General features: G+C 41.4%; 1 protein-coding gene across 9 annotated transcripts in view; it reads left to right on the top strand.

Annotated features, from left to right (window-relative positions):
• LOC134213255 (uncharacterized) overlaps positions 1-26,720 on the top strand; it is a 77,894-nt gene that overhangs the window by 32,069 nt on the left and 19,105 nt on the right. For all 9 annotated transcript variants that reach the window (XR_009979424.1, XM_062692093.1, XM_062692091.1 and 6 more), the window contains exons 4-9: positions 15,078-15,405; positions 15,464-15,905; positions 15,969-16,117; positions 16,182-16,322; positions 17,770-17,802; positions 18,416-18,946. Coding sequence is in view for 8 of the 9 variants with exons in the window: in XM_062692093.1 (XP_062548077.1) it covers positions 15,078-15,405; positions 15,464-15,905; positions 15,969-16,117; positions 16,182-16,322; positions 17,770-17,802; positions 18,416-18,946 (1,624 nt within the window). In the remaining variant the exon portion in view is untranslated. The remainder of the gene's footprint in view (positions 1-15,077; positions 15,406-15,463; positions 15,906-15,968; positions 16,118-16,181; positions 16,323-17,769; positions 17,803-18,415; positions 18,947-26,720) is intronic.

Here is a 26,720-nt window from a genome sequence, read left to right as displayed (position 1 = left end):
TCTTTTGACTTGTACACTTGATGGCAACACAAATAAAGGAAAGGTCCAAAGTAACTTACTGCATGAACTAACAAAAATTTCTCAATACATACCACATTCGTTGAATTGGAAAACTGTATTCGATTCGTTTCTAACCGAATAATTCATACTTCAACAGAATGCTCCTCAGCATGTAGGGGAAAATTCAATTCCGCACTTACCCAGCATTATTAATGCAACAAACACGAATGAAACCCATCGACGCTTTGATTTCATTAGTGTTAATTATTGTTATTACTGTGCACTATCAGTTCCTACATCTGTGCTACGACTGGCACTCTTTTCTCGTCGCACTTCCTCGTGCGACCTACAATATGTCAACCGTATCTTACCCGCAAGCCCCTTGAACCAAAGCGGTACAAACAGATACGATAATCCGTTTGTGTACCAACTGAAACACAGCTACTCCATGCGGGTTAACTGGACAACGCCTGGGCCATATCTATAATACCCACTAATAATTTAATTCAATTTTTATTGAAGCCAACAATGGAAGAGCAGCGCCCGTACTGACGGAGCGAAGACGCCGCCAACGACGACAACGACCGGCCCAATGATCATCAATCTGACCCAAGCCATTGAATCTCAAATGCTGTTTATGAAGCCATCGCCACCGACCAAGTAGGAAACGTATCAAATTGGAGCGAAGTTTCCTGTTTCTGGAACTTCACACACACCTTCCTTTGTGTACAGTCAGTCCTACTTGTTGAATGGAATGGCGTGTGGCGTTGCTGCTCGATGAGTTAGGTATAGGATAGGAGGCTACTTGAGTCATTTTTTCACGCGTCACATACTCGTTATTGTGGGCCGCCGCCATCGTAGAAAGTAGACCAAAACGGGATTTCGCCCGGTTCATCCCGGCTTCCGTAGCAACGAAGCCAGTCCACATCATTACCCTTAACAGGCAGTTTGCGTGACGAGCTGATTAATTTTAACAATTTGTCCAATTTGGCACATTAATGAATTGTGCGCTACGAGGGGCTATGGCCGGTTCTCTGTTTTGGTTATATGTCGAATAGGGTAGTATCTAATTAACTAATTTGCACCGCAAACGTGTCAACCTTTGAATGAGTGATGGATTGAGTCATGCGAAAAGTAATTAACAAAAAGTTGTAGAAATCATTGTACCGAGCGGAAGCGCGTGTTCTCGCATAGACCACTAATGGTCATCTACAGACACGGGAGTGATCCACTTTTTGGCCACTTTTTAGTTCGGTTTAGTGTTTACAGAATAAATTTATTTAATAACATAATAAAACCTGAATAGCCATGAGAAAATTATTTTCCTTTAATTGCAATTGGGTTTTAAAGAATTGAACAAAGCACCAACTTGGTTCAGTTCTTTTGGCACAATAAGTAACAAACAAAATCATTCACTCGCCACTAGCCCTCCGTCTAGTTTATATAAATTTAACCGCGAAGCCGGTAAAACAAATGAATTCCTTGAAGCTAAGATCCCCCGCCAGCAGAGGGGCGTGTGTGTATTGCACGATGATGTGCTAATAGGTGATTCATGGCTTTGGAAGGTCAGCCGACATCAGCCGGTCAGTGATTGTGAAGCAGGTTTTGCTCCCGCTGGACAACAACGGCGCGACGTGATGGTTCAACTGGCAATTAGAGCTTGCTTTTATCGATAGGATTGAATAGTTCAGATCATTGGAATATTGCTATCAAATTGAACTTTAATAAGCGTTGGAAGATTTATTTCATCTGTATCGGCACCAACAAGTGAAAAGCGCAATACCTTCGAGAAAAATCTCACATGTTTGCACACATTAGCACATATGTTTGCACATTATTAGTTTTCCCATTTAATCATATTTTATAACCTAAGAAGGACAAATGTTAGAAAATGGCAGCAACAGCCGATCATGAACCGGTTTCGAGTACCCGGAGAGCATTTTTCGTAGTCGCACTTGCTACGTCACACAATTTTGCATCAGGTCCAAATGAGTTTTCACTGATGGAATTTGAGCAGGTCATGTCTCATAGAAGTCTGAATAGCTTCGAAGATACGTCATCAAAAGTACATGCGATACGTAACCAATCTTATCTTGGCTGATTTAAAAATGTGTGCACTGGCTATTTAGAGCGAAGTTTTACCAATATCGGACAACCGATGTCATATGGATTTTTTATTGATGAAATCTTCTGAAATTCTAAACCGGTTCACTCCGAAACTTAGTCACGGAATCATTTCTTCAGAAGTAACAAACAAATTCCACGTCGTAATTCTGCTGCTCACTTTTGGTTTTATGCAGTTGGACATAGGGCTTAAATGTTTAGAAATTGTATGTGCCAAAATTGTATACAGTTTCCGTAGGGTTCTTATGCAGAACTGTATTAAAATCTGTCATCCGCTTATTGGGTGTAGCCTCTAATTTCATATTCAGAACATTGTACCTCTGAACAAAAATATGGGGCCACTCAAGCGTTATGACTTCATAAAAAGTATGGTGTGGAATAGGCTTCCAAAAAAAGTCGTTAACAAATTAGTAAAATGACATGCAGAGGATATTTAACAACACTCGACTCGTACCCATTCGAGAAAATCGCTGCCGAGCTTAAAAAAGCAGCTGAAGATAGCAAAAGTATAAAATGGTTGCATTATTAAAAAGGAGTGATGGAAATCATTTTCAATGCTTCTTGGGGCAGGTCGCTATTATTTTTGAAATTATTTTAATTCTTGTTAAATGGATACAAATACCAGATAGAATGAATTAGGTCCGAGTATTGATGAAAAATTTAAAATAATAGATGTTTTTCAGCTATTATTTTATTTTATTTTCATCAACATTTGGAGCTAATCCATTCTATATGGTATTTGTATAAATGACTACAAAAAATAAAAATAAAACAATTTCAAAAAATAATATCAAAAATAATGTGCAAAATCGTCGTAACACTGAGAAGGAAAAAATCATAGAACATGACAAAGATTCGAAACATTCTGGAAAACTCGAAAACTATGAAAGTTAACAGAATATTAGGCTATATGTAACCATAAAACAGTAAATTACTTTAAAAAAAATGGAAGTATTTAATAAGAGGGATTTCGCGCCGGGGCAACACCCTCTCAGATTTGAATGAAACTTTCTATACATGTAAACTTTGTTACAAAAAGCCACCTTGCATACTTAGTTTTTCCAAAATTGTCCTAGACTATCTTTTGAAAAGAGCCTGGAGGAACTTGCAGAGGAATTTCTGAAGGAACTTTTGGAAGAATTCCTGGAGGAATTTCTGGATAAACTTCCGGAAGGATTCCTGGATGAACTTTTGAATGAGTTCCTGGAGGAATTTCTGGAGGAACTTTCGTAGGAATTCCTGGAGGAACTTTTGGAGGAATTTCTGGAGGAATTTCAGGAGGAATTTCTGGAGGACCTTCCGGAGGAATTCCAGGAGCCTCTTCTGGAAGAATTCCTGGTGGAACTTCCAAAGGAATTCCCGGAGGAACTTCTGGAGAAATTTGGAGAGGAATTCTTGGAGGAACTTCCAGAGGAATTCCTGGAGGAACTTCCGGGGAAATCCTGGAGGAACTTCCGGGGAAATCCTGGAGGAACTTCTGAAGGAACTTTTGGAAGAATTCCTGGAGGAACTTCCGGAGAAATTCCTGGAGGAACCTGAGGAGGAACTTCCGAGGGAATTCCTGGAGGAACTTCCAGGGGAATTCCTAGAGAAACTTCTGGAAGAACTTCCAGAGGAATTTCTGGATAAACTTCCGGAAGGATTCCTGGATGAACTTTTTAATGACTTCCTGGAGGAACTTCCGGAGGAACTTCTGGAGGAACTCCTGGAGGAAATTTTGGAGGAATTTCTGGAGGAACTTCAGGAGGAACTTCAGGAGGAATTTCTGGAGGAGCTTCCGGAGGAATTCCAGGAGCCTCTTCCGGAAGAATTCCTGGTGGAACTTCCAAAGGAATTCCCGGAGGAACTTCCGGAGAAATTCCTGGAGGAACTTGAGGAGGAACTTCCGAGGGAATTCCTGGAGGAACTTCCAGGGGAATTCCTAGAGGAACTTCTGGAAGAACTTCCGGAGGAATTTCTGGAGAAATTTGGGGAGGAATTTTTGGAGGAACTTCCAGAGGAATTCCTGGAGGAACTTCCGGAGGAATTCCTGGAGGAACTTCCGGGGAATTCCTGGAGAAACTTCCGGAGGAATTCCTGGAGGAACTTCCGGAGGAATTCCTGGAGGAACTTCCGGAGGAATTCCTGGAGGAACTTCCGGAGGAATTTCTGGAGGAACTTCCGGAGGAATTTCTGGAGGATCTTTCGAAGGAATTTTTGAAGGCACTTCCGAAGGCATTTCCCAAGGAACTTCCGAAAGAATTCTTAGAGGAATTTGCGGAACTTCCGAAGGAATTCCTGTTGGAACTTTCGAATGAAATTCTGGAGGAATATCCGAAGAAAATCTTGGAGGAATTTACGAAAGAGTTTCTGAAGGAATTATTGGAGGAACTTGCGCAGGAATTCCTGGAGGAATTTCCGATGGTATCCAGGAGGAAATTCTGGAGGAGTTCCTGGAGAAACCTGCGGAGGAATGCTAGGAAGAACTTCTGGAGGAATTTTCAGTGCAACTTACGGAGGATCTTCCGAAGAAATTCCTGGAGTAACATCCGACGGAATCTGGAGAAACTTTCTAAATAATTTCTGAAGGAATTTCCGGAGGACTCTTATTTGTGTGTTTTTGTCGGAATTATGTACAACATAAAGGATAGCTTCCGGAGGAATTTCTAGAGGAATTCCTGGGATGATCTTTCGGATTTGTTTCTTTAATGGATTAATATAATATTTGTTTAAAGATATAAACCCTTGTCAAATGGGAGTACACTTGGTTGTTAAATCAGATAAAATACTATAATAAATAGAGCTTTATTGAATTCTGAGATGAGGATTTTATAGGAAAGCCAATTATGTAGACTCACACGCATTCAGCTAGAGACTAAAGAGAGGTGGCACAAAACATAAAGGGCGTAACAATGGACGAACGTCAAAGACGAAACACAGAGTGCACTGTGAAAAACGCATAATGCGAATCCATATAGGTGACAATCACAAAGCACATTGTAAAAAACGCATAATGCGAATCCATATAGGTGACAATTTGTTGAAAACTAATTAAAACACATATTCATAACCCTACTCTTATTTAACCTCACGATGAGGTTGAATAAGAGTAGCCGATTATCTCGGAGAAGTCAACTACGCCATAGCTCCGGTGAGCGCAGCGAGGGCTAAAATACTGTGAAGGGGGGCCCTGGTGCTTCACAGGCTCCGTTTGCGGTTAGGTTCTTATTAGACCCCCCTAACCATTCATTCGTAGGCACGGTAAGCATAAAGCCGCATCACACCGAAAATTAGGGGTCACCTGTATGGTGGACTTTTACCACTGGAACAGGCAATCCGTAATGTTATTCTTAGCCAGATACCCAGCTGCCGACACCACACGGCTATCTAGGCTGTTCGTGGAGAGAAGTTGACATTGACTTTACATCAACTCTCAATGTGGCCAAACAGCCGAATATTTTTTTTTCGGTCAAAAAACTTTGGCCTTTTTCAAAGGATAGTCTAGGTCAATTTTGGAAAAACTAAGTATGCAAAGTGGCTTTTTGTAACAAAGTTTACATGTCCAGAAAGTTTCATTCAAATCTGAGAGGGTGCTCCCAACATTTGTTCGAGTTGGCGCGAAATCCCTCGGTTTATAAACAAAGTGTAATTATAATTATCGGAACGGTCTATATTAAAAAAATGAGCACTTGAAATGTAAAAATATTTGTCAAACCAAAGAATAATATAAATTAAAAGAAACTTAGATGATTTCAAAACAATTCCCAAAGGAATCTTAAAAATTTCCCAAAAAAAATCCTAAAAAATTTCCAGAAGAATTCATTTGATTTCTCCACGAGAATTCCTCTAAATTTCGTCCCGTACTCTCGAAGGAATTGTTCCAGAAATCTAGACGAATTTCGCCATAATTTCCCGAAAAACTCCTCCATAATCCCCATGGATCATCCCTTCAAAAGAAGAATTCCATTAAATTAATGATTTCGTGTGTGTTACTTCTACGTGAAGTTAAACGATTTACAATGATATGGAAATGCTAATATCATCTTCCAAACTTGGACGTACATGTTCATGATAGCATTAGAGGCGAAAGTATAGAATTGATAGTTCCGTTAGGATACGGCAGGCATGAAGAATGTTTTTATAGAAGTCGATTTGAAAGCGAGCGGAGGGCAATATTTGTGATGGCACATATCACACGACCTTCCTTCTGCCAAGCTCCCGTATGAAGGGGGAGGGAAGAATATCAGTGTGGAAGCTGATATATCTCCACTGGCAAAAGGAATGAGAAAACAGAACTGTGCAATAAAAATCCTATTCGACTAAATGCTGATGTCATATTAGAAATTTGGAGACAGTACTCGTCGATAGCAAATCCTTCCGCACGCGATGGCATATGAGCAAGTCAAACCACCTTCCTTTTGCCAGTGGAGATATATCAGCTTCCACACTGATATTCTTCCTTCCTCCTTCATACGGCAGCTTGGCAGAAGGTAGGTCGTGTGATATGTGCCATCACAAATATTGCCCTCCGCTCGCTTTCAAATCGACTTCTATAAAAACATTTTTCATGCCTGCCATATCCTAACGGAACTATCAATTCTATACTTTCGCCTCTAATGCTATCATGAACATGTACGTCCAAGTTTGGAAGATGATATTAGCATTTCCATATCATTGTAAAAAGAATTCCATCCTAATTTCCAAAGAAGTCCATTCAAATTTCCCAGAAGAATCTCTTTTAAAAATCCAGAATTCCCAGACGAGTTCCGCTAGCATTCTTAGTGATTTCTCATCAATTTCTCCAAAACTTACAGACGAAATCAATGAGAATTTCTCCAGAACTTGCTGAAAATTTGTTGTTTAATTTCCAGCTTCTCTTTCAGAAGAATTCTCTGATAAATAACTCCTGTAGAATTTCAAGAAGAGTTTCTCCCGAATTCTCTGACCTGTTCATTTGAAATTCCCATAGATACAGGGGTTTCTGACGAGCTCACTAAGAAATTCTTTTATAACTTACAAACGAATTTCAAGAGAGATTTCTCAAGATATTCCAGAAGAATTCCTTTCAAAATGCCGGTGGATTACTTTTAGATTTTCCTTAGATATCCTAGGGAAAATTCTTCAGAACTTCGAGAAGAAATCAATGGGAAACTCTACCAGAATGTCCGATACGTTCCTTCCAAACTTCTTAATGTATTCCTAGAGTCGTTCTTTCATAGTTCTCCATAAAAAATCTCAGAGGAAAATCCACAAATTTAAGAAAGTTCAAATGAATCCTCAGTAAAAATTCTTGAGAATCCCCATAGGATAGTTTTCATTGTATTCTAAATTCTCAAAGAAATTATTCTATAACTCTTACAAGATTCTCTAATGAAAGCTAAGCTTTTACAATTACCAAAAAAAAGTCATCAGTATTTCCAGGAGAATTCGTCCAGAGATCTAAGAGGAATTCATCTTGAATTGGAATACATTAAGAACTCTCAGAGCAATTTCCTTCAGAATTGATATCATCTAGCATTGCCAAAGGAATTTTTCGATAACCATCGGAAGATTTCCTACAGAATTTCTAGAGAAAATCTTTAAAAATTCACTGCATGGTTACTACAAAGTTCTCCCAAAGGATTTCTTTCAGCGTTCCTAGTCGAATCACTACCAAATATCCACAGAATCTCCAGAGAAATTACTGAGGTCTTTTCATAGTAATTTCCCAGTGTTTGCAGTGGAATTCCTCCAGAAATCTCGGATATGTTTACTAGAACTACCGAATGAGTTCCTTTTGGCTTTTCTTCCGGATTCGTAAAACTAATTATTAAATATTTATTAATTTTTAAATGCCACCTAAAATCTCTAATCGTTACTATGCAACTCGTTCGAATTTTAAGCTACTATTGCAATCGATTTGATCATCCTTTTGCGATCAACAACTCCATTTTAGATCCTCTACCAAAGTTGGCATCCAGTTGCATTATCGTAACGCAATGCCAAATGCCGGTACACAAACTTTATATACCCCTAGGTATTTAAATGCAGTCAGTACAGAGTATAAAGCTAGCGTGCAGCCTATCACTCAGACACGATTCGGGGAATCCACCACGTGCCTAAATACGGCTATCGATGATGGTTGCGAAAATAAATACCACCACTACCACCATTTGAAAACAGATACCCACGTTGGAGCGCTATACCGGTACGACGACGGGTCGTCTTGCTATGCGATTGCTGAAATGCGTGAATAATCGAATAGTCGAAAAACTAGCATGGAATGAAGTTTTTGCATAATCACGTCAACACACCGGCACCACTCAACCATTCAAGTTTCAAATGCAGTGGAGCGAGGTGCGGATCGGATCGGACGCAAAGTTTGCGATAACAAAAACAAAAATCCACCACACCACAGACAGGACAGTAGCAGCACAAAGTAGCAGCGTCGATGGTTGCGTTGCGAGCGACGACGGGCGGGGCGTCCATCCGCAAGCAACAGGCTGAAACAGTGGCGCTGCTGATGTTGTTCTGCGAATGAATGGTCGATGATATCACGGCACAGTGACGACCGGCCGGAACGATCCCCGGCAACGAACGGGGCACCACGGCGCGGAAGACGGTGGACAAAACAAATATTGCGAAGAAATGGAAATATAAATACACTGAAGGCTGGCTGGCGCGATTGTGGCATTGGAAGTACTACGGGCGGCGGTATAACAGCGGTTACCCCCAAACCAGAACCAACACGACGGCACTACTAATGAACGATGTAAATGAAATGGTTATGGAATCACATGGCGATGTGACGCTGAGTGGACATTGTGGACAAAGAAAAAAAAATTCGCCTTTCAGGTGGTGTGAATAATATCGACGTAAACCGATTGCAGGTTGATCTGAATTTCGCACAGGTAGGTACATGATGTAATACTTGAAAGATAGTTATGTAGAATCTATCTTTATGATAAAATTATTAAGCTCTTATGGGAATGTCCTCACCTGTCATAAGACAAGTTTAGTATACTATTCCATTTAATTTCACCACGTTCCGAACCATCAGATTTATGAAATTTTGAACTATGAGAAAATTCATAAAATTGTTAAAATGTTGTAGGACTGTACCGAGATTCAAAATCAATCACGTTTAGTATGGTCTCCATTGTGTATCTTACCGTTGAGTTACTAAAGGTCCCTAGAACGGCTATTTGAGTCGAATAATCATTTTTACTATGGTTGATGATTCACATATTTCAGTTGTTATTACCGGTCACGTTCGTTCAGCCCAACTATTTTACGATATGCGTTTCTGGTGATTTCTTATTTCCTCGAAACCATTCACCGTCATAATGAATCCACCGGGAGGCTTAGGCTAGTCAATCGGAAAATGGTGAGTTATATTTTCGTTTCCGATCTAGGATCTAGGACATTCTCTCAGCCCATATTGTATTGAATGTTCTGGTCACAAAGGATGCATATTCATGCAATGACAGATATGGAAAATGTTTGGAAATATTGGAAAATTGTGGAAACACAAATAGAACACAAAGTTGAAAAGTAGGGCAAGTTCTAGTTAAAATGTTGATCCATTGAAGAAGAATAAGAATCTCTTTTACCTATCAAGGGCCTCAAGTTATCCTTGCGAGCAAAGGCGTAGGATTGCCAATCCGGCGATAGCGAGTTCGATTCTCAATCCGACCTAGGATGTTTCTGGGCGAAATATATTCTCGATTTCCTAGACATAGTGTATCCATTGTACTTGCCACACCAAAAACATACTCACGCAATGGTGGGCATAGAAAAGCTTTCATTTAATAACTGAGGAAATGCTAATAGAATACTTGTTGTATTTCAGTTGAAAAGCTGGTCAAGTTCCAGTGGGATTGAAGATCTATAGAAGAAGAAAAAGAAGTTTTTGCCTTTCTCGTATACAAAGTATACGTAAAGGCTATAGGATCACTCCAAAACCGAATTTTTGATAGAAGGCTCGGAGACCCATAGTGTTATATACCAATCGACTCAGTTCGACGAATTGAGGTGATGTCTGTATGTGTGTATGTATGTGTGTGTGTGTGTGTGTGTGTGTACAAAAATGTGAGACACACTTTTTGGTACTTAGCAATATTCGATTTGCTCGCAACAAGTTGCAGTCGACGCGGATTGCGGTCTAGTTGTTTCCTATTGAAAATGGGCCGATCGGTCATTGCGTTCCAAAGTTATTGGAAAAACATTGTTTTTCTGCCAAGGGTCCCCCCTTGGGAAAAAAAATTCAAAAACGAAAATTTTTTTTTTTTGCAAAGTTTGCAGCAATGCATTCAAATGACCGCAAATACATATGAATTGATGGAAAAAGTAAAATCTATCCCCCTAAAGTGCTATTTCGACCTCTCTTATGTGTTTTTCTTATTATTTTAATGCGCGAGAAAGGCACCAATAACGCTAGGTGGATTGATCTGGTTTTTTTAAATAACATAACACATAATAATATTAAAATACAGCACGGAAATCGATGTTTGGAAATTCAAGGTCAAATTCAATAAAAATCGGCTATTATTCCTCAAATTGGGGAGATAATCGCCCTTCCCTTTGGTAGCAGAATTCATGTAGCCCTTTTAACTGTTCGGAATCAGAAATCTAACTTTCTCAAGAACAGAGCATGCTTGAAAATGAAAAAAAAATCGTCGAGAAATCGTTTGACGTGGTGATGCTAATTATTGTTCGCTTAATATTTAAATGTCGCCAACATTGGCAACGGTATTGAGTTCGAATGGAAAAACCGCAAATGCTGGGTAATAATTTCTGCTTCGAATCAAATCTACTATTATTCTACTAACTATAATTTGGACATACACAATTATTGCGGGTGGAGGAAGGTTTTCGGTTGGGTAGATCGCGATGTACTCAACTCACCATTTGTTTACCAGAGCTTTTGATTAATAAATGCGTGTTGGAACGTGCCATCGATTAGCGTGCCGATTCGTATAGGCAGATTGCGAAGAGCGGAAGAGTTGCTCCCTTACTCTTAAACAGTAATTTAATATCATCAGTCAGTTAGGCACGCAAGTGCAGTCGGAAGTATCGTGTATCGGAAGAATTGTTTATGCTTTGTTTAGCAGACATTTCAATTGAATATTAAGGAACAATGGCTTACCTCCAATGATTGTCATCTCTAACGCTTGGTAGACATATTTTTCCAAATCCTGATTCAACGAATACCTCCCCCAATATAATCAACTTCATGGTACTTGAGAGGGCGTCGCTGAGTCTGTGGCCTCTCGTTCAGTAAGTACTACAACATCAACGCTTCCTTTTTACTTCTTAGGTAAAGGTTAAGACGAGCTTAGCCGTGTTTGACTTAGTTTTGATTCGAGGGTTGGTGTCTTGTACAATTAGTGCAGTGATGCTCAGCATTTTGGTCGTTTTTTCCTTAATTTTTTCTCACACAATAAGAATTAGCTTTCACCTTACAAATTAGTACCTGGTCGAAAGCTTTTAAATCTAGCTTAAAAATCTATCAGCTGAGAATATTAAACCGAATCGGTGTTAAAATCATTCCGTACGACTTGATCAAAGTAAAATTACAGTGCGGCCCGCAAGCCGTTGAATTTGACACCAATATCCGTCTTATTACCCTCAGTAGATAGATATATTTAAAAGTTTTCGAGCAAGTGCTAATTTGTAAGGCCAAAGATCATTTTTATTGTGTAAGAAACAAGTTAGGGGAAAAACCCCAAAGTGCTGAGCAGCACTGAATTAGTGTGTTCAATCACTGAGTAATAACTACGAATTGTATGGTCATCTCATGCTCAAAGGCAAAAAGAGTAGCTCATGCGAATAAATAATCTTGTGCCTATATGCAATTAATGCGATGTGATTAAAGTGAGCCAAGGGTGAACATTGGGAGTACTTCCTCGAATCTGTCAATCCGGCCCAATTCGCCACGGAACTATGAGGCAAGGTCAACGTACTTAGTAGCAAGCGTAGATCTGCCCCCATACATCTCTATGTGGAAGGTCGTACTATCTTCGATTCTTCCGGGGTTACAAACGCACTCAGGAAATTTTTGCACCTCTGTGCTCACCCTGGGCGACCCTACCTGTCAATATCCATCTAACCCGACGGCATTCTACTGGTCGTCGTCAAAGACACACCCTAATATACGCGTATTCGTCGTGACAGCCAGCAAATGTATTCGTCGCCATGTTTTCCGAGGGAGGCACTAGTTACACAGATCGTTGGGAGATCTCAGACGTTGGGAGATTTCATGTCGCGTGGAAATATTTCAGGATCTCCGTAACAACCCTGCAATGATTGGCGGGATGTTAAACTGCTTTGCGAAACAGAGATTTTTAGTTGCTTGCTTTAAGTAGCTTTTTCTCCATAGTGAACTGATTGGAAAAGAGAATAAGTATTGCAGTGCGAACTAGGGATCCTATAATGAGAGATATGCGAAAGCGGCCATTGTGAGCCAATCGAGCATTGAGAACTGTCAAAACGTGAGCCAAATGAACATTGTTATTGTTGCAGATTGAGAGTTATTAGTGCTGTCCAATGAGCAGATCGAAGTTGTTCCCGTTCTTTTTTGTCAACAAATGGGCATAAGCAGGACAGGGAGAAACTTCGAGCTACTTTAAGCTCTCATTGGACAGCATTATTGAGATTTGTATGAAACAGATTTTAAGAAAAGTGTCATCGAATAAACAATTTGTTTACGGAAGCTTGGTAGAAGAAAGGTCGTGCGATATGTGCCATCACAAATATTGCCCTCCGCTCGCTTTCAAACCGACGAACTATCGTTTAATATTTTATATCTGACATTAGGTCCTTTGATTCTAAATGTTGTCTTCAAAGACACTACACCTTTTTGATCCTTTTTGTGAGCATTATGCTATTTCAAAGAACCGCCACACTAGGCCATCATGACCGGTACTTTTAAGTCAGGCCCATATTGTTTTATCGCTTTCTGAGACAAAAGACAAAAGCAGAACTAATCTCATAAATTTAATCGTTTTTCTATTTCTGCCAAACTGTTTTTTTGACGTAGAATACGTCCTTCGGGAAAACATGGGGGGTCAATCTGCAGAAACAAATTTGAGATCGTCACGAAAAGTGGTCAGGAACTATGGGCTAATAACTCAGCCATCCTCCAACCGATTTTGATGATTTTGTATCAATCGATCGTCAAACTCTTTAAGATTTTGCACAACTGTTAAAAGCAATTGAATAAACGCGCTAAACTATTGAAAAATTGTCGTCAGGCACTGGTGAAAACTTGTTATACAGTTAATTGCCTACATTTCAACTATTTGTCATCTGACGCGTGAATTGATAAATGTAAAAAATCAAATTCGAAAAATGATTAAAGGCAAGAAACCTATAATAAATGCTCTGAGTCGCTGCACTCTAATACGTAATTCTACGTTGATTTTGCGGTCGTGTCTCTGATACAATCTTATATTATAAATTCAGTAGAAAATCGAATTATAGCCGCTATTGAAATTGGATTTTTCTCGCAATCCATACGTTAAACCTAATTTCGGAAGTAGTGCGCTGTATAGCACATCGCCAAATGAAAACAGCGCACCACTTCCGAAGTTAGGTTTAACGTACGAATTGTGAGAAAAATCCAACTTTGTTAGCGGCTATAATTCGGATTTGCACTGAATTGATAATACTTTTTTTGACTTGTTATTTTCAATTTTATCAGTATCTTTGTTCAGAAGATCATATGATGGGATGATTTGCAATGCCTGCTCAAAAGTACGAAAAATGCAATGGGACTGTTATACTATGTTCGCACTAGGGCCTTGTAACATGTTATTCGGCTATCTTGATGAGCTTTCTTCTGTCGATGATTTGAATAACATGTTATTCAGGCTGTAGTGTGAACATAGTATTAAGCGAGTACCAGCAGAACATGCAACGTTCCTTTCATTGGCTCTGTTGAAAAGTTTTGCAACTGGAGTTGAAATTGAACCAACACAAAGCAACTGTGTGCCTGTTGAGTGTTGACACTAATCACATGACTACAAAGCACATTACTTCAGTGCATTTTTTGGTGAAGTATTTCGCATATCCTTTAGGTGGTAAAAACTCTTTTTTTTGTTTACAGATGATTGTACGTTGCGATTTTTTTTTTCGATCGAATTCATTCATTCCATTTTTCCATTTGATTTTGCTTGTGGGAACCAGAATGCGCATGGACGTAAGCCAGATTTCCGGTGATTCTATCCCTATTTCGAACGTAGTTACAAGCATTGTTGGTTAAATCATGCTCAAATCTCAATCATCGAAGCCTCATGCACGAGCTAACTCTCTTGCGATTTTGTAGGGAGAGCATCACGCTTGAGTTTTTCATGCAGAATCGCATCGTTTTGCTCTTTCGCCGAAAAATTATTTCGCTCCAAAAAGCGTCAAAACCCAATCGAATGTTTAGATATGGATTTATTATACATTATTATAAGCAAAGAAAATTCATTTGATGAATTCATCAAAGAAGAACACCGTAAAAGAGAGTCTGTCAGAGCGTTTTTACAAACTTTCGAAATCGGGGGGTTGAAAGTTTCTAATTTTAGCGTTACATAATTTGTGAATGAACCTTAGACATACTGTCGCAAATTAGTTTTACCGCTATTTCTAATTCCCAGAATAATATAAAAAGTATCAGAAGATTATGAAGCAACATCAAAATCATGCAAAAGACAACAAACTTATCACTATCACAAACATTGCATTGCATTCAATTATTTACTGAATCAATGATTGTAACGAGTACGATAAGCAATCTGATTGATTGGCCTTCGTATTATTGAAATGGCCAGTGACCAACCCATTTCATAGGGCAAGCATAGTGAGTCATAAATTGATATCATTAAACCGGTTCTCCAACCCGCGCTGCTGTTATCTCTGTCGCATGGCAAATTCATATTCGCGAACTAACAGACTCTTACACTTATACAGAATGATTCACTCAATTTGTATTCCCTTCTCCCAATCAGCTGTCGGACAATCCAGGTGCACTCGTTCGTTCTAACCAACATCGACTCCAAGTGGCGGTTCGGATTCTGCAGGCATGATCCGAAGTCGCCGACGGCGATGGTCATCGTCACATACCTGCCCTGGCACGACACTTTCATCCGCTTCCTGAATGTGTTGGCCGACGTGCGGAAAAACTCCCAGAATGAATTCGAGTCATTTCTAACGGAAGCGTACAACAAAGGCGTCCCGGAACCGGGAGGATGTCTGAAGCTGCAGTACGACCGCCCCGTGCAGACCTTCGTCTTCCAGAGGCCCCAGCAGTTCCTCCTACCCAGCATACCAGAGAATGTTAGTCTATTGAGTAAGTTATTTTAAGCCGTTAAATCAAAATCGAATCCAATTTCAGCACAACCTCAACCTGTACTACAACTTTGTGGACCCGAAGGCCATGATCGGTGTGTTCGCCGCAATGCTGGCAGAGCGGCGAATCATCTTCATGTCGCGCCGCTTGGACGTCCTCTCGTCCTGCATCCAGGCGGCGAATGCATTCCTCTACCCGATGGTGTGGCAGCACATCTTCATACCGGTTCTGCCGATGAAGATGAAGGACATCCTCGGGGCCCCGATGCCGTTCCTGATAGGCATCCCCGAGGCGGTGTACAAGTCACTGCGCAAGGAGGAGATCGGTGACGTCGTCATACTGAACTGTGATAAGCGAACGCCGGACGCCCTGGAGACGCCGTTCGACGACGTGAAAAACATGCCACCGGAACTGGTCGCCTCGCTCAAGAAACACCTGGCCAACTCGACCGAACATCGGGGCGATCGGGTGTCGAAGATATTTTTAGGTTTGTAATCAGGAGCAGGTACTTTTAGCTAGGTTGAACTCTAATTCTCACCTTCATTGGCAGGTATTTTAGTGCAATTAATTGGCGGCTACCGGGACGCGGTAAAGTTCAACGACAAGATCACATTCGATCCGGAAACATTTATCGACACCCGGCCGTCGCATCTGAGGCCATTCCTAGCAAACATGTTGCAGTTGCAGATATTTCAGCAGGTAAAGAAAATTCTCCTTGGTCCTCTACTTGATGAAATTAATAATTTATTGCTCAATATTTTAGTTCATCGAAGAGCGACTGGATATGCTGAACACCGGGCAGGGCTTCTCGGACGAGTTCGAAGTGGAGTGTTTCCGCTATGCGGAAAAATCCGGACGCAAAGTGAAACAATACAAGGACCTGTTGAAAAATTTCAAAGACAAGGTATTGTCGGTATTTTGATCTCCTCAGTAGTTGCGAAGTTGATTGGTATTATGATTTGATCAATGCATCGTTGTGATTGAGTTTGTTTGATTTCAGCGAAACTGCCTACCTTTGCTTTTCAATTAGCTTGATTTATGATAGTCGATCTCATCTGCATAGTTTTATTTTCTTCATTTGGTTTTTTGAGATGATTATTTCTGATCAGGAGTATACGACTATGTCATCATCTAGTTTTCCGAACATTACGCCAGCACCGTATGTATGGTTGTTCGCCCTCTTAGCCGGCCTTAGGTGGTGTCCTTCAGTTCATATTTTCTATATAGTCCATATTTTTGCGTGCAGTCAGCTTGTTCGTGACTGACTACCATATAACTGTCCTTCACTGGGATACACAGTTTTTTTTGCTCAATTGCAAAATGCTCACTAGGTGACAAATTCGGTAAATTTTCGAGTACTTATTATTCTCTTGACTTATGTGTATGTTCCCAATTTTTTTTTATTATTTCCCACGAAAGTTTTCAAAATTTTCCCCACTCTTTTCTTTCTTTTTTTTTATGATAATAACCTTCATACCGCGGAAGACTATTTAGTCAATTTGAAAGTTGCAGACCTAAGCTGGCTACACAAAGCTATGCTCGCGATAACAATACGTCACGTCACGGCAATCCCAAATGAAAAAATTGAGATTTCAAAAATATGCTCCCGGAATTAAGATCTAGAATATTCTGAAAGATAATCACTCCCTAAAACCAACTTGTCAATCAACTGTTGATCAGATTGAGAGACCATTATATCATCATAATCTAATCCAATCGCTCACCAAATCTGTCCCACTTTCTTTTTAAATTTAGTTTAACAATTTCACGAAAAACGCATTCCAATCAGATAGACATTCCAATAATGCTAGTCACATATCTTTTTTTTTAATTAAAAGGTTGTATTGTGCAGTTTTTAAATTGTATTGTAAACAAAGTAGGGATAAATTATCAAACTACTGGCCAAAACATTACAAAAATATTTGAAATTTAGGTACTTCAAATCAGTATTCATGTATCGTTGTGATCTATTTAGTATAAGTAAATTAAAATTATGTTCAATAAATTATTTCTATTAACTTTTTTATGTTTATTTCATCAATCACTTCACCTTGATCTTCGGCAAATCCCATTACAAAAATTTTCATATTACTTTTACTATCGTTTCATATTCACCTCATATCGCGGCCATGGGGCACCACTCTGTCGGTCATGAATCACGAAAACGAAAATCACACTCAAACTCATCCCCAACTTTGGCTGCTAATGCGAGAAACCTATTGTTTTTCTTGTTGAAAATCTGCTGCTGCGCGCTTTTCACCACAACCACCATCGCCTGGCTTCCCATCATGTGCGCCTGTGTGCCTCTCTTTGTTCATCCTGTTTTGTCCTCGCGCTGTGGTTCATCGCAGACCAACCCGGCTGTCCGGTCCGCTGTCAAATCGGTGAGTGGGTTTTTTCTTCAAAATGCTTGAAAACCTCATTTTACAAATTGGTAACCCAAAAAGTACATTTTCCAATTGTCTAATCAAGTATATGATGAAAGCACATCGTATTATTTTAATACATTCTTTATTCAAAGGTGTTGCTATAACATCATTCTATAAAAAGCAAAGGTTACTGTTCCATTTTTCATTTCATAGATTCCATTATCATCAAACCGAAAGAAATAAAAGATAAAAGTATTTCTAAATTTCTTCTAAAAGTATAACTATGATTTTTTTTTTCAACAGAAGATATTCATGTTAGAGAGACGAACCGGCGTAATAATTCTCTTGTTTAGAGATAAAACGTTTATTTTACAATGAGATGAAGAATAGTACAGTTTCCTAACATATTAATAAATTTGACACAATAAACAACAAATGTTCAAAGATTTTTCACTATTGCTGTTTGAATCAAATCAAACAATTAGTAGTTATGTTTCCATGGTATACTCGATTTAACTAACAATCTGCTTTAATTCATTCTGTAAGCCCTGAGAACGTCTGACTTCTTTCTCTTAGTAATAAATATACTTGAATATATCATAATTCCTTAATCATCCCGCCCCGTTAGGTCAAAGAGGGCGGCAAAGGAGTCAAAACAGCGTACAAGGGCCTCCGGTCCAAGTTTCGCGAAACGACGCCACCCAAATCCAAGCTGGACAGCAGCATCCATTCGCACATGTCCCAGTACGATGTGGGCCATCAGTCGGCTCCGAACTCACCAGTGTTTAACAAACGGCCCCAGACGATCGCACTGCCGGACGACTCGTCGTACCATCACACCAACCAGATGCTCACCCCTTCCAGTACGTCGCTGTACAACTCGCCGCACATCGCCATGAGCAATAGCAGCCATAACAATTACAACACTATCACCGGGTGCAGCGGCAGCAGTGTCATGAACAACAACTTCCGGGCAGGGATCAGCAACAACAATCACCAACTGCTGCATGGCAGCAGCTACAACACCAGCAGTAGCAGCGACGTGCGGAGCCCGTCGCTCAGTCTCAGCCCGACCAGCTCGAACTCGTCGTCGGAGATGAATCTGATGCAGGAACTGCAGCACCTGGCGCTGTTCAAGTCCCCGGCGGTCAACCGGAATGTAAGTAGAACCACCGTGGATGAGTTTCGCTTTTAGGTTTGTTTTGCGAATGATGATTGCTTGGTTTAAGACTTTCTTTGGTTCGGTTTGATTTGTTAGAAGGAAAAAAACTATCCATTTTAGTTTTGTTAGCATAGTGACTTAAGTTGATATTTACACTTATTTTGTTTTCAATTTGTACACCTAATTCCTACATTACAGCAACTCCATAAGAATAACATATGTTGATCGGAAATAATAGCTTTGGCAACACAAAGAGCATCAAATCAGTATATTGACTTTATTTTTTCTCGCAAACTAATAAAGAAAACTGCATCTTGCTTTAGGATCGAATGTGCAACTTCAGCGAATAAAATATAATATTCTCCGCAAAAATATTTAAATTTTATTCCATTATTTTCAAAAGCAATTCACATGCATGCTAGTAGCGTTGGATGAAGTATACAATAGAGGAAATATCTTTAAAAAGTATTCAAACGATGATCGAGTAGATTTCAAAAACTGTCTTATACCCTTTTCAGATTAATCAGTTTTATGCGTGAATCAAGATATTCTTTATCATGTTATGAAGCTCGTAATCTAAACAGGCTATTAGCGTGATTAGTGGTTTGAAGGCAAAAGTAAATAAAGCCTTCTATCGAGTATTAAATTTCTGTAACAAAATGATCGGTTAAGCAGAAATGTTCAAACAGAAAGTTCGGAAAGTAGGTAATTCATTTAGTGTGGTGATAGGTTTTGCCCACAATCAAATATTTGTCCAATATGGAATGTGAATAGAAAATCCAGCACTTCCACCCGATTCACTAGAAACGAAACATTATATTTACACTAGATTACCGGTTCTCGGTGTCACTCCGAGAGTAATTTTCGTGAATCGACATAACGATTTGTTTTGCTTGCGTTAAATTCTCCATGTATTGTTTCTAAACTTTTCCGGGTTTTTATTTTTATTTTTTTCGGATCAAGTTTCTTAATTTTCAAAAATCTTTTGAATATCCTCGGCAAATTTTCTGACGTTAACCAGGATTTTTTCTTACCTTCCAAAGACAATTCTTCTGAATTTCCAAGGAAGCTTATCAATATTTTCCCGGGAAAGTGTTCGAAAAATTTGTTTCTACGGGAAATTATTTTGAATTTCTATTCTTACGTCCGCGTTATTTACAATTAAATTTTTCTGTATTATCATGGAAAACTCTTTTGCGTTGCCATGAAAAATCTTCAGATTTTCCGTGGAAAATTCTCCTGACTATCCATGAAAATCATTTTATTAGTTTTTTAAAAATAATGAATTATGAATATTGGCACTTGGCCAGTTCTTCACTAGAGTTAGGAGCTATATGGCAGCCTTTCTGGCCCACCTTAGAGCTTCATTTTATTATTAAATTCAACTACAGAACACTGATAAAAAAAGAGCAAAAAAAGAATTTGTTGCAATATTTTCACCTCAGCACACTAGACAAAGTTATTTTCTTCAAATCTGTGCAGAAAAATCCAATGTAAATGTTAATATAACTTTGTAATAATCGAAAGAGAAAGTAAACAAATAGAGTCTCTCTTTTGGACATACGTCGTTTTCAAAAATCACACGAGAATTGTAGATCATCTTCACGATCTTCACGACTACCGGAAAAGACTTGAGGTAAGTTGTTATGATCTGTATGAAGCAGCTTGGACTCTGCTTTAAAAACTTTACTGGCCTTATAAAGCTATGTCCATTTAGAATCCGGAATAATAAAATCATCTGTATCTCGGTAACGGATTGACGTACAAAGAAGGTTAATACATCAAAACAAGGGTAATTCCCTGTACTTTAAGGAAAAATTATTGATACATATAATTTCTTCTTGTTTCTAGTGAAAATTCGCACTTTGTTCATTATTCCTCTCAAAGTTGCACACCTCCAGAATCAACTTCCTTGGCACATTTGTTCCACATTTTGGTCATCTGAGTCGCGTCCCGAGCTGTTTTTCCATTTTTTCCACTTTTCTTAAGCTTCCGCTTCATTACTGCCCAAAATGTCTCGATGGGCCGGAGCTGTGGGCAGTTGTGTGGATTTATGTTTTTATCGATAAAATCTTTGTTATTATCGCGGTACCACTGGATGACTTCCCGGCTGTAGTGGCAACTCGCCAAATCTGGCCAAAACTTCACGGGACCTTTATGGGCTTTATGGAAGGTCGACCGCGGTTTTTGAGGCATTCCTCCTTGTACAGCTTCGAGTTCATCGTCTTATTCGTCACAAACACACAAACACGTCTTTGCCCCACAGTTGCATATCCCTTGCCAAAATCATCCGTTTTTTGCAAGTTTGTCCAAAAATATAACTTAAACTTCGCAGGAACTACTCCTCGTGCCGTCACCATGTAGAATTTTTGGCTTGGAAGCTGTCCGAAATCCATTTTGACGTAGGTTCCATCGTCGATGAGCAGGATTATCAACGTGGGTGTGCAGACTTTTTTCTCTCCTTTCGGCTTCCATCTGGAATATTTTTTGACACGCTGCACGAAACTTCGTGAAATTTATACCACAGCAAGTGGGCGCCTAGGTAGACAAACCGCTGTAAAAGAATTCTTGCAGCGGTCACTTTCCGTGCCGCTGCAATACAATAAATGATTCCGGATTCTAAATGGACATAGCTTTCCATCCGATGGCGCCGGAACCGGCAATGATGTCATTATTATACTTCTAACCCGTCAATCACAAGCTATGATAGTAACCTGTTGGCCTTTATCATAAACTCATGTAGGAAACGAGCACCCCGACAAGAAACACCGTGCAGGAACCGCAATGACCTCTATATCTACATACGGAGGTCACCGCAGGCCACAGTAGTCTCTTCTGCAGCTGCTGTTATTGTTCAAGACGACACCAGCGCTGTAGTTTCGACATAATCTGTTGAGACGCTGTGTTCACCGCATTCCATATAACCTTTCAACGAGGTTGTCCGGGGTTGTATCCATGCCGCTGACAAGCAGTATGGCATTGCGATCAACATCGAATGGTGGGCACGCAAACATCACATGATCTGCCAATTCTACCTCACCTACTCCGAAAAATCTGCGAACCCGAACTTATGCAGGAATTTTTTAAAGCAGCCATGTTCAGACAACACCTGTGATAGGTGGAAGTTGACCTGACCATGCTTCCTACTAATCCAATTCGCCATTTTCGACTTTGCTAACGATAGTGTCGCCTGTGACCTCTAGCATTACATCATCCGCAAAGCCTTATATTTTCACACCAGCCGGGAGATTTAAGCTAAATATTCCGTCATACATGGTATTCCAAAGAATCGGTCTGTTGATCGATCCCTGTGGAATGCCTGCTGACACTTAAATCGACTGCTGCCCAGCGTCTGTGTCGACTAACAATATCCTGTTTTGAAAATAGCTTTTCAGAATCCTGCACAGATGATCCGGGACTCTCAAAAGATGCAGGAAATCAGCTATAGCTGCCCAGCTAGTGTTATTAAATGCATTCTTTACATTTAGTGTAATCAACGCACAGTACCTAATACCTCTCCTATTTAAACCACGCGCTATCTTAGCCGTTTCCGTTACCGGCCGAATTGCTTCGATGGTAGAACGGTCTTTGCGGAACCCGTACACACTCCGTACAGTCCTTCAATTTATTCAAGATCACCCTCTCTAACAACTTACCAGTTGTGCCGAGTAGGCAAATAGGTCTGTATGCCGATGGCTCTCTTGGGGATTTCCCAGGCTTGGGCAATAGCACCAGCTTCTGCCGTTTCCAACGTTCTGGGAAATTTCCTTCATCCAGGCAACGTCGGAGGCAGCTCCTGCACATATATGGAGTGGCAAGAATCGCGTACTTAAGGTACAGGATAGGAATACAATCCGGACCTGGTGCCTTATTTGGCTTAAGTTTTCTTGCAACGGCAATAAGCTCATCGTTAGTCACTGGCGGTACCACGTTCACTGACTCGTACGATGTGAAGGGCCAGTCCGAAGGGTCTTGCTTCGGGAACAAACCTTCAACGATCCTGGCTAACATCTCCGGGAATTTCTCAGGAGGTGTGCTGTTGGTCCTAGCCATCACTATCCTGTATGCATCCCCCCATGGAGTATTATTGGCCATTCTACACAGCTTTTCAAAGCAGGCTCTCTTACTACATTTGATTTCGTAGTTCAATGCTTGAAATATTATATTTTTTCGAAAGGAAATCATGTTGTTGAAAATAGTTCATGCTGGAAACAGTTCACTGAAATTTTCAAGCCTATTCGCTGATTTCTGAGAACACAGTAACAAAACTTCTCAACACCGTTTACTGATGTGAACAATATTTCAAACTTCAAAAAGAAACAATTCTCATAAGATTTTCTCTATTCAAAAGTACTGTTCTTTTGAAGAATAAAAAATAACTACTATGCAAAAGCATAAACTTGAAATCCTGCTTGTGAATTTCGGTCATCGACTGCGAAATCAATATGCGTTGATTACTGGAGAGTAGTGAACAAATCTATGTTTCCCAATTAATTTCCAACCAAAAGATCTGCTGCATAGAAAAAAAAACGAAATCAAACAAAAAATATTAACTTTATACGCAATCAAATTATGATTAGTTTATCCTGGCCCGCCAGCAAATGATAATTCTGAAAATTGGCCCGTGGTTTGAAAAGATTGGGCAGGCCTGAGATAGGATAAGTCTGCCCGTATCAAGCGTCTGCTCGATGTAGATGGTAGCGTTGTTACGTTTTGGTACGTTGAGGTTCCTGATGATAGAGTTAAATGTGACTTTACTTGACAAGGAGATAGCCGCTCATCTTGCTGTCTTTCGAGTCGACAGATGTGTTTGTTAAGCTTCTCTTATAAGTGCTCACATACAGATAGCATTGGCTGATGAAACCATGGAAACGGTTGGGGTTTCTTTTACTCCTGACTCCCTGGGAGTAAAGAAAACTGGAGGGACGAATGACCTTTCGGAAACCTTCTTCCAAGAGGCTCAGAAACCTCCTTCCATGAGGCTCGGAAACCTCCTTCCAAGAGGCTCGGAAACCCCCTTCCAAGAGGCTCGGAAACCTCCTTCAAAGAGGCTCGGAAGCCTCCTTCCAAGAGGCTTGGAAGCCTCCTTCCAAGAGGCTCGGAAGCCGTCTTCCAAGAGGCTCGGAAGCCGTCTTCCAAGAGGCTCGGAAGCCGTCTTCCAAGAGGCTCGGAAGCCGTACTCTAAGAGGCTCGGGAGCCGTCTTCCAAGAGGCTCGGAAGCCTCCTTCCAAGAGGCTCGGAAGCCTCCTTCCAAGAGGCTCGGAAGCCTCCTTCCAAGAGGCTCGGAAGCCTCCTTCCAAGAGGCTCGGAAGCCTCCTTCCAAGAGGCTCGGAAGCCTCCTTCCAAGAGGCTCGGAAGCCTCCTTCCAAGAGGCTCGGAAACCTCCTTCCAAGAGGCTCGGAAACCTCCTTCCAAGAGGCTCGGAAACCCCCTTCCAAAAGGCTCAACCTCATTCAAAGAGGCTCGAAAGCCTCCTTCCAAGAGGCTCGGAAGCCTCCTTCCAAGAGGCTCGGAAGCCTCCTTCCAAGAGGCTCGGAAGCCTCCTTCCAAGAGGCTCGGAAGCCTCCTTCCAAGCGGCCTGGAAGCCTCCTTCCAAGAGGCCTGGAAGCCTCCTTCCAAGAGGCTCAAGCCTCCTTCCAAGAGGCTCGGAAGCCTCCTCCCAAGAGGCCTGGAAGCCTCCTTCCAAGAGGCCTGGAAGCCTCCTTCCAAGAGCCTCGGGAGCCTCCTCCCAAGAGGCCTGGAAGCCTCCTTCCAAGAGGCTCGGAAGCCTCCTTCCAAGAGGCCTGGAAGCCTCCTTCCAAGAGGCTGGAAGCCTCCTTCCAAGAGGCTGGAAGCCTCCTTCCAAGAGGCCTGGAAGCCTCCTTCCAAGAGGCTCTGGAAGCCTCCTTCCAAGAGGCTCGGAAGCCTCCTTCCAAGAGGCCTGGAAGCCTCCTTCCAAGAGGCTCAGGCCTCCTTCCAAGAGGCTCGGAAGCCTCCTTCCAAGAGGCTCAGGAAGCCTCCTTCCAAGAGGCTCGGAAGCCTCCTTCCAAGAGGCCTGGAAGCCTCCTTCCAAGAGGCTCAGGAAGCCTTTCAAGAGGCTCGGAAGCCTCCTGCCAAGAGGCTCGGAAGCCTCCTTCCAAGAGGCCCGGAAGCCTCCTTCCAAGAGGCTCTGGAAGCCTCCTTCCAAGAGGCCTGGAAGCCTCCTTCCAAGAGGCTCAGAGCCTCCTTCCAAGAGGCTCGGAAGCCTCCTCCAAGAGGCTCGGAAGCCTCCTTCCAAGAGGCCTGGAAGCCTCCTTCCAAGAGGCTCAGGAAGCCTCCTTCCAAGAGGCCTGGAAGCCTCCTTCCAAGAGGCTCAGGAAGCCTCCTTCCAAGAGGCTCGGAAGCCTCCTTCCAAGAGGCTCAGAGCCTCCTTCCAAGAGGCCTGGAAGCCTCCTTCAAGAGGCCCGGAAGCCTCCTTCCAAGAGGCTCGGAAGCCTCCTTCCAAGAGCCTCGGAAGCCTCCTTCCAAGAGGCCCGGAAGCCTCCTTTCAAGAGGCTCGGAAGCCTCCTTCCAAGAAGCTTGGAAGCCTCCTTCCAAGAGGCTCGGAAGCCTCCTTCCAAGAGGCTCGGAAGCCTCCTTCCAAGAGGCTTGGAAGCCTTTTTTCAAGAGGCTTGGAAGCCTCCTTCCAAGAGGCTTGGAAGCCTCCTTCCAAGAGGCTCGGAAGCCTCCTTCCAAGAGGCGCGGAAGCCTCCCTTCCAAAGGCTTGGAAGCCTCCTTTCAACACCGTGAGAAACCCCCTTTCAAGAGGCTCGGAAGCCTCCATCCAAAAGGCTCGGAAGCCTCCATCCAAGAGGTTCTGAAGCCTCCATCCAAGAGGCTCGGAAGGCTCGGAGGCTCCTTCCAAAAGACTCGGGAAGCCTTATTAAGAGGCTCAGAAGCGTCCTTGTAATTGCCTCAGAAACCTCTTTCTAAAAGGCCCGGAAGCCTCCTACAAGAGACTCGGAAGCCTTCTTTCAAGAGACTCGGAAGCCTCCTTCAAGAGACTCGGAAGTCTCCTTTCAAGAGGTTCAGAAGGAGTTTTCCGAGAGCCTTTTAAGAGGCTGGCAACCTACTTTAAGGAGGCTCCTTCTAATAGCCGCAGAGGCCCTCCTTTCAAGAGGTTCGGAGGGAGTCTTCCGAGAGCCTTTTAAGAGGCTGGCAACCTACTTTAAAGAGGCTCCTTCTAATAGCCGCAGAAACCTCTTTTCAAAAAGCTTGGAAGTCTCCCTTCAAGAGGCTGGCAAACTACTTTCAAGAGGCTTTCTTTTAAAAGGTTCGGAAGCTTCCAAAAGCTCTCAAAGTATGAACTTAAATTAGTTTCACGCAGAAGCAAAAATTTCTGACAACAATTTGGAGCGCCATGTACGTTAGTTTTCAGGTCCTTTTTCATACTTATGCGTTATGCTTATTTCCATTTACAGCGGAAAAAATAGGAGGTACCTTAATATATGTAAAAGCTCGAAGGGGTACCTCTGAAGAAAAATATTGCGAAACGCTGATCTAGTGGATAGGACATGGGAAGGGCGACAAGCTGACATGGGAAGGAATCAGATCTATGGATCACATTCTTCTAAATTTCCAAGGATAAATCTAATTTTCTAAAAGACGGGAACACCAGAGGTCGCACAGACTGAACACTTGATAACCTAGACAACGGATAGGACACATAACACCCAGTGGACCAGTGGATTTTATCGATCTCTCAAAGCTTACCTTACCAGGGCGGGAATTGAACCCACCCACGCACCATAACCCATTGGCGTCGCTAACCGCA

The sequence above is a fragment of the Armigeres subalbatus genome, chromosome 2, assembly GCF_024139115.2.
Source record: "Armigeres subalbatus isolate Guangzhou_Male chromosome 2, GZ_Asu_2, whole genome shotgun sequence".
Classification (NCBI taxonomy): domain Eukaryota; kingdom Metazoa; phylum Arthropoda; class Insecta; order Diptera; family Culicidae; genus Armigeres; species Armigeres subalbatus.
The sequence above is the reverse complement of the archived record's forward strand: the minus strand, read 5'-3'. Positions and strand labels throughout refer to the sequence as shown.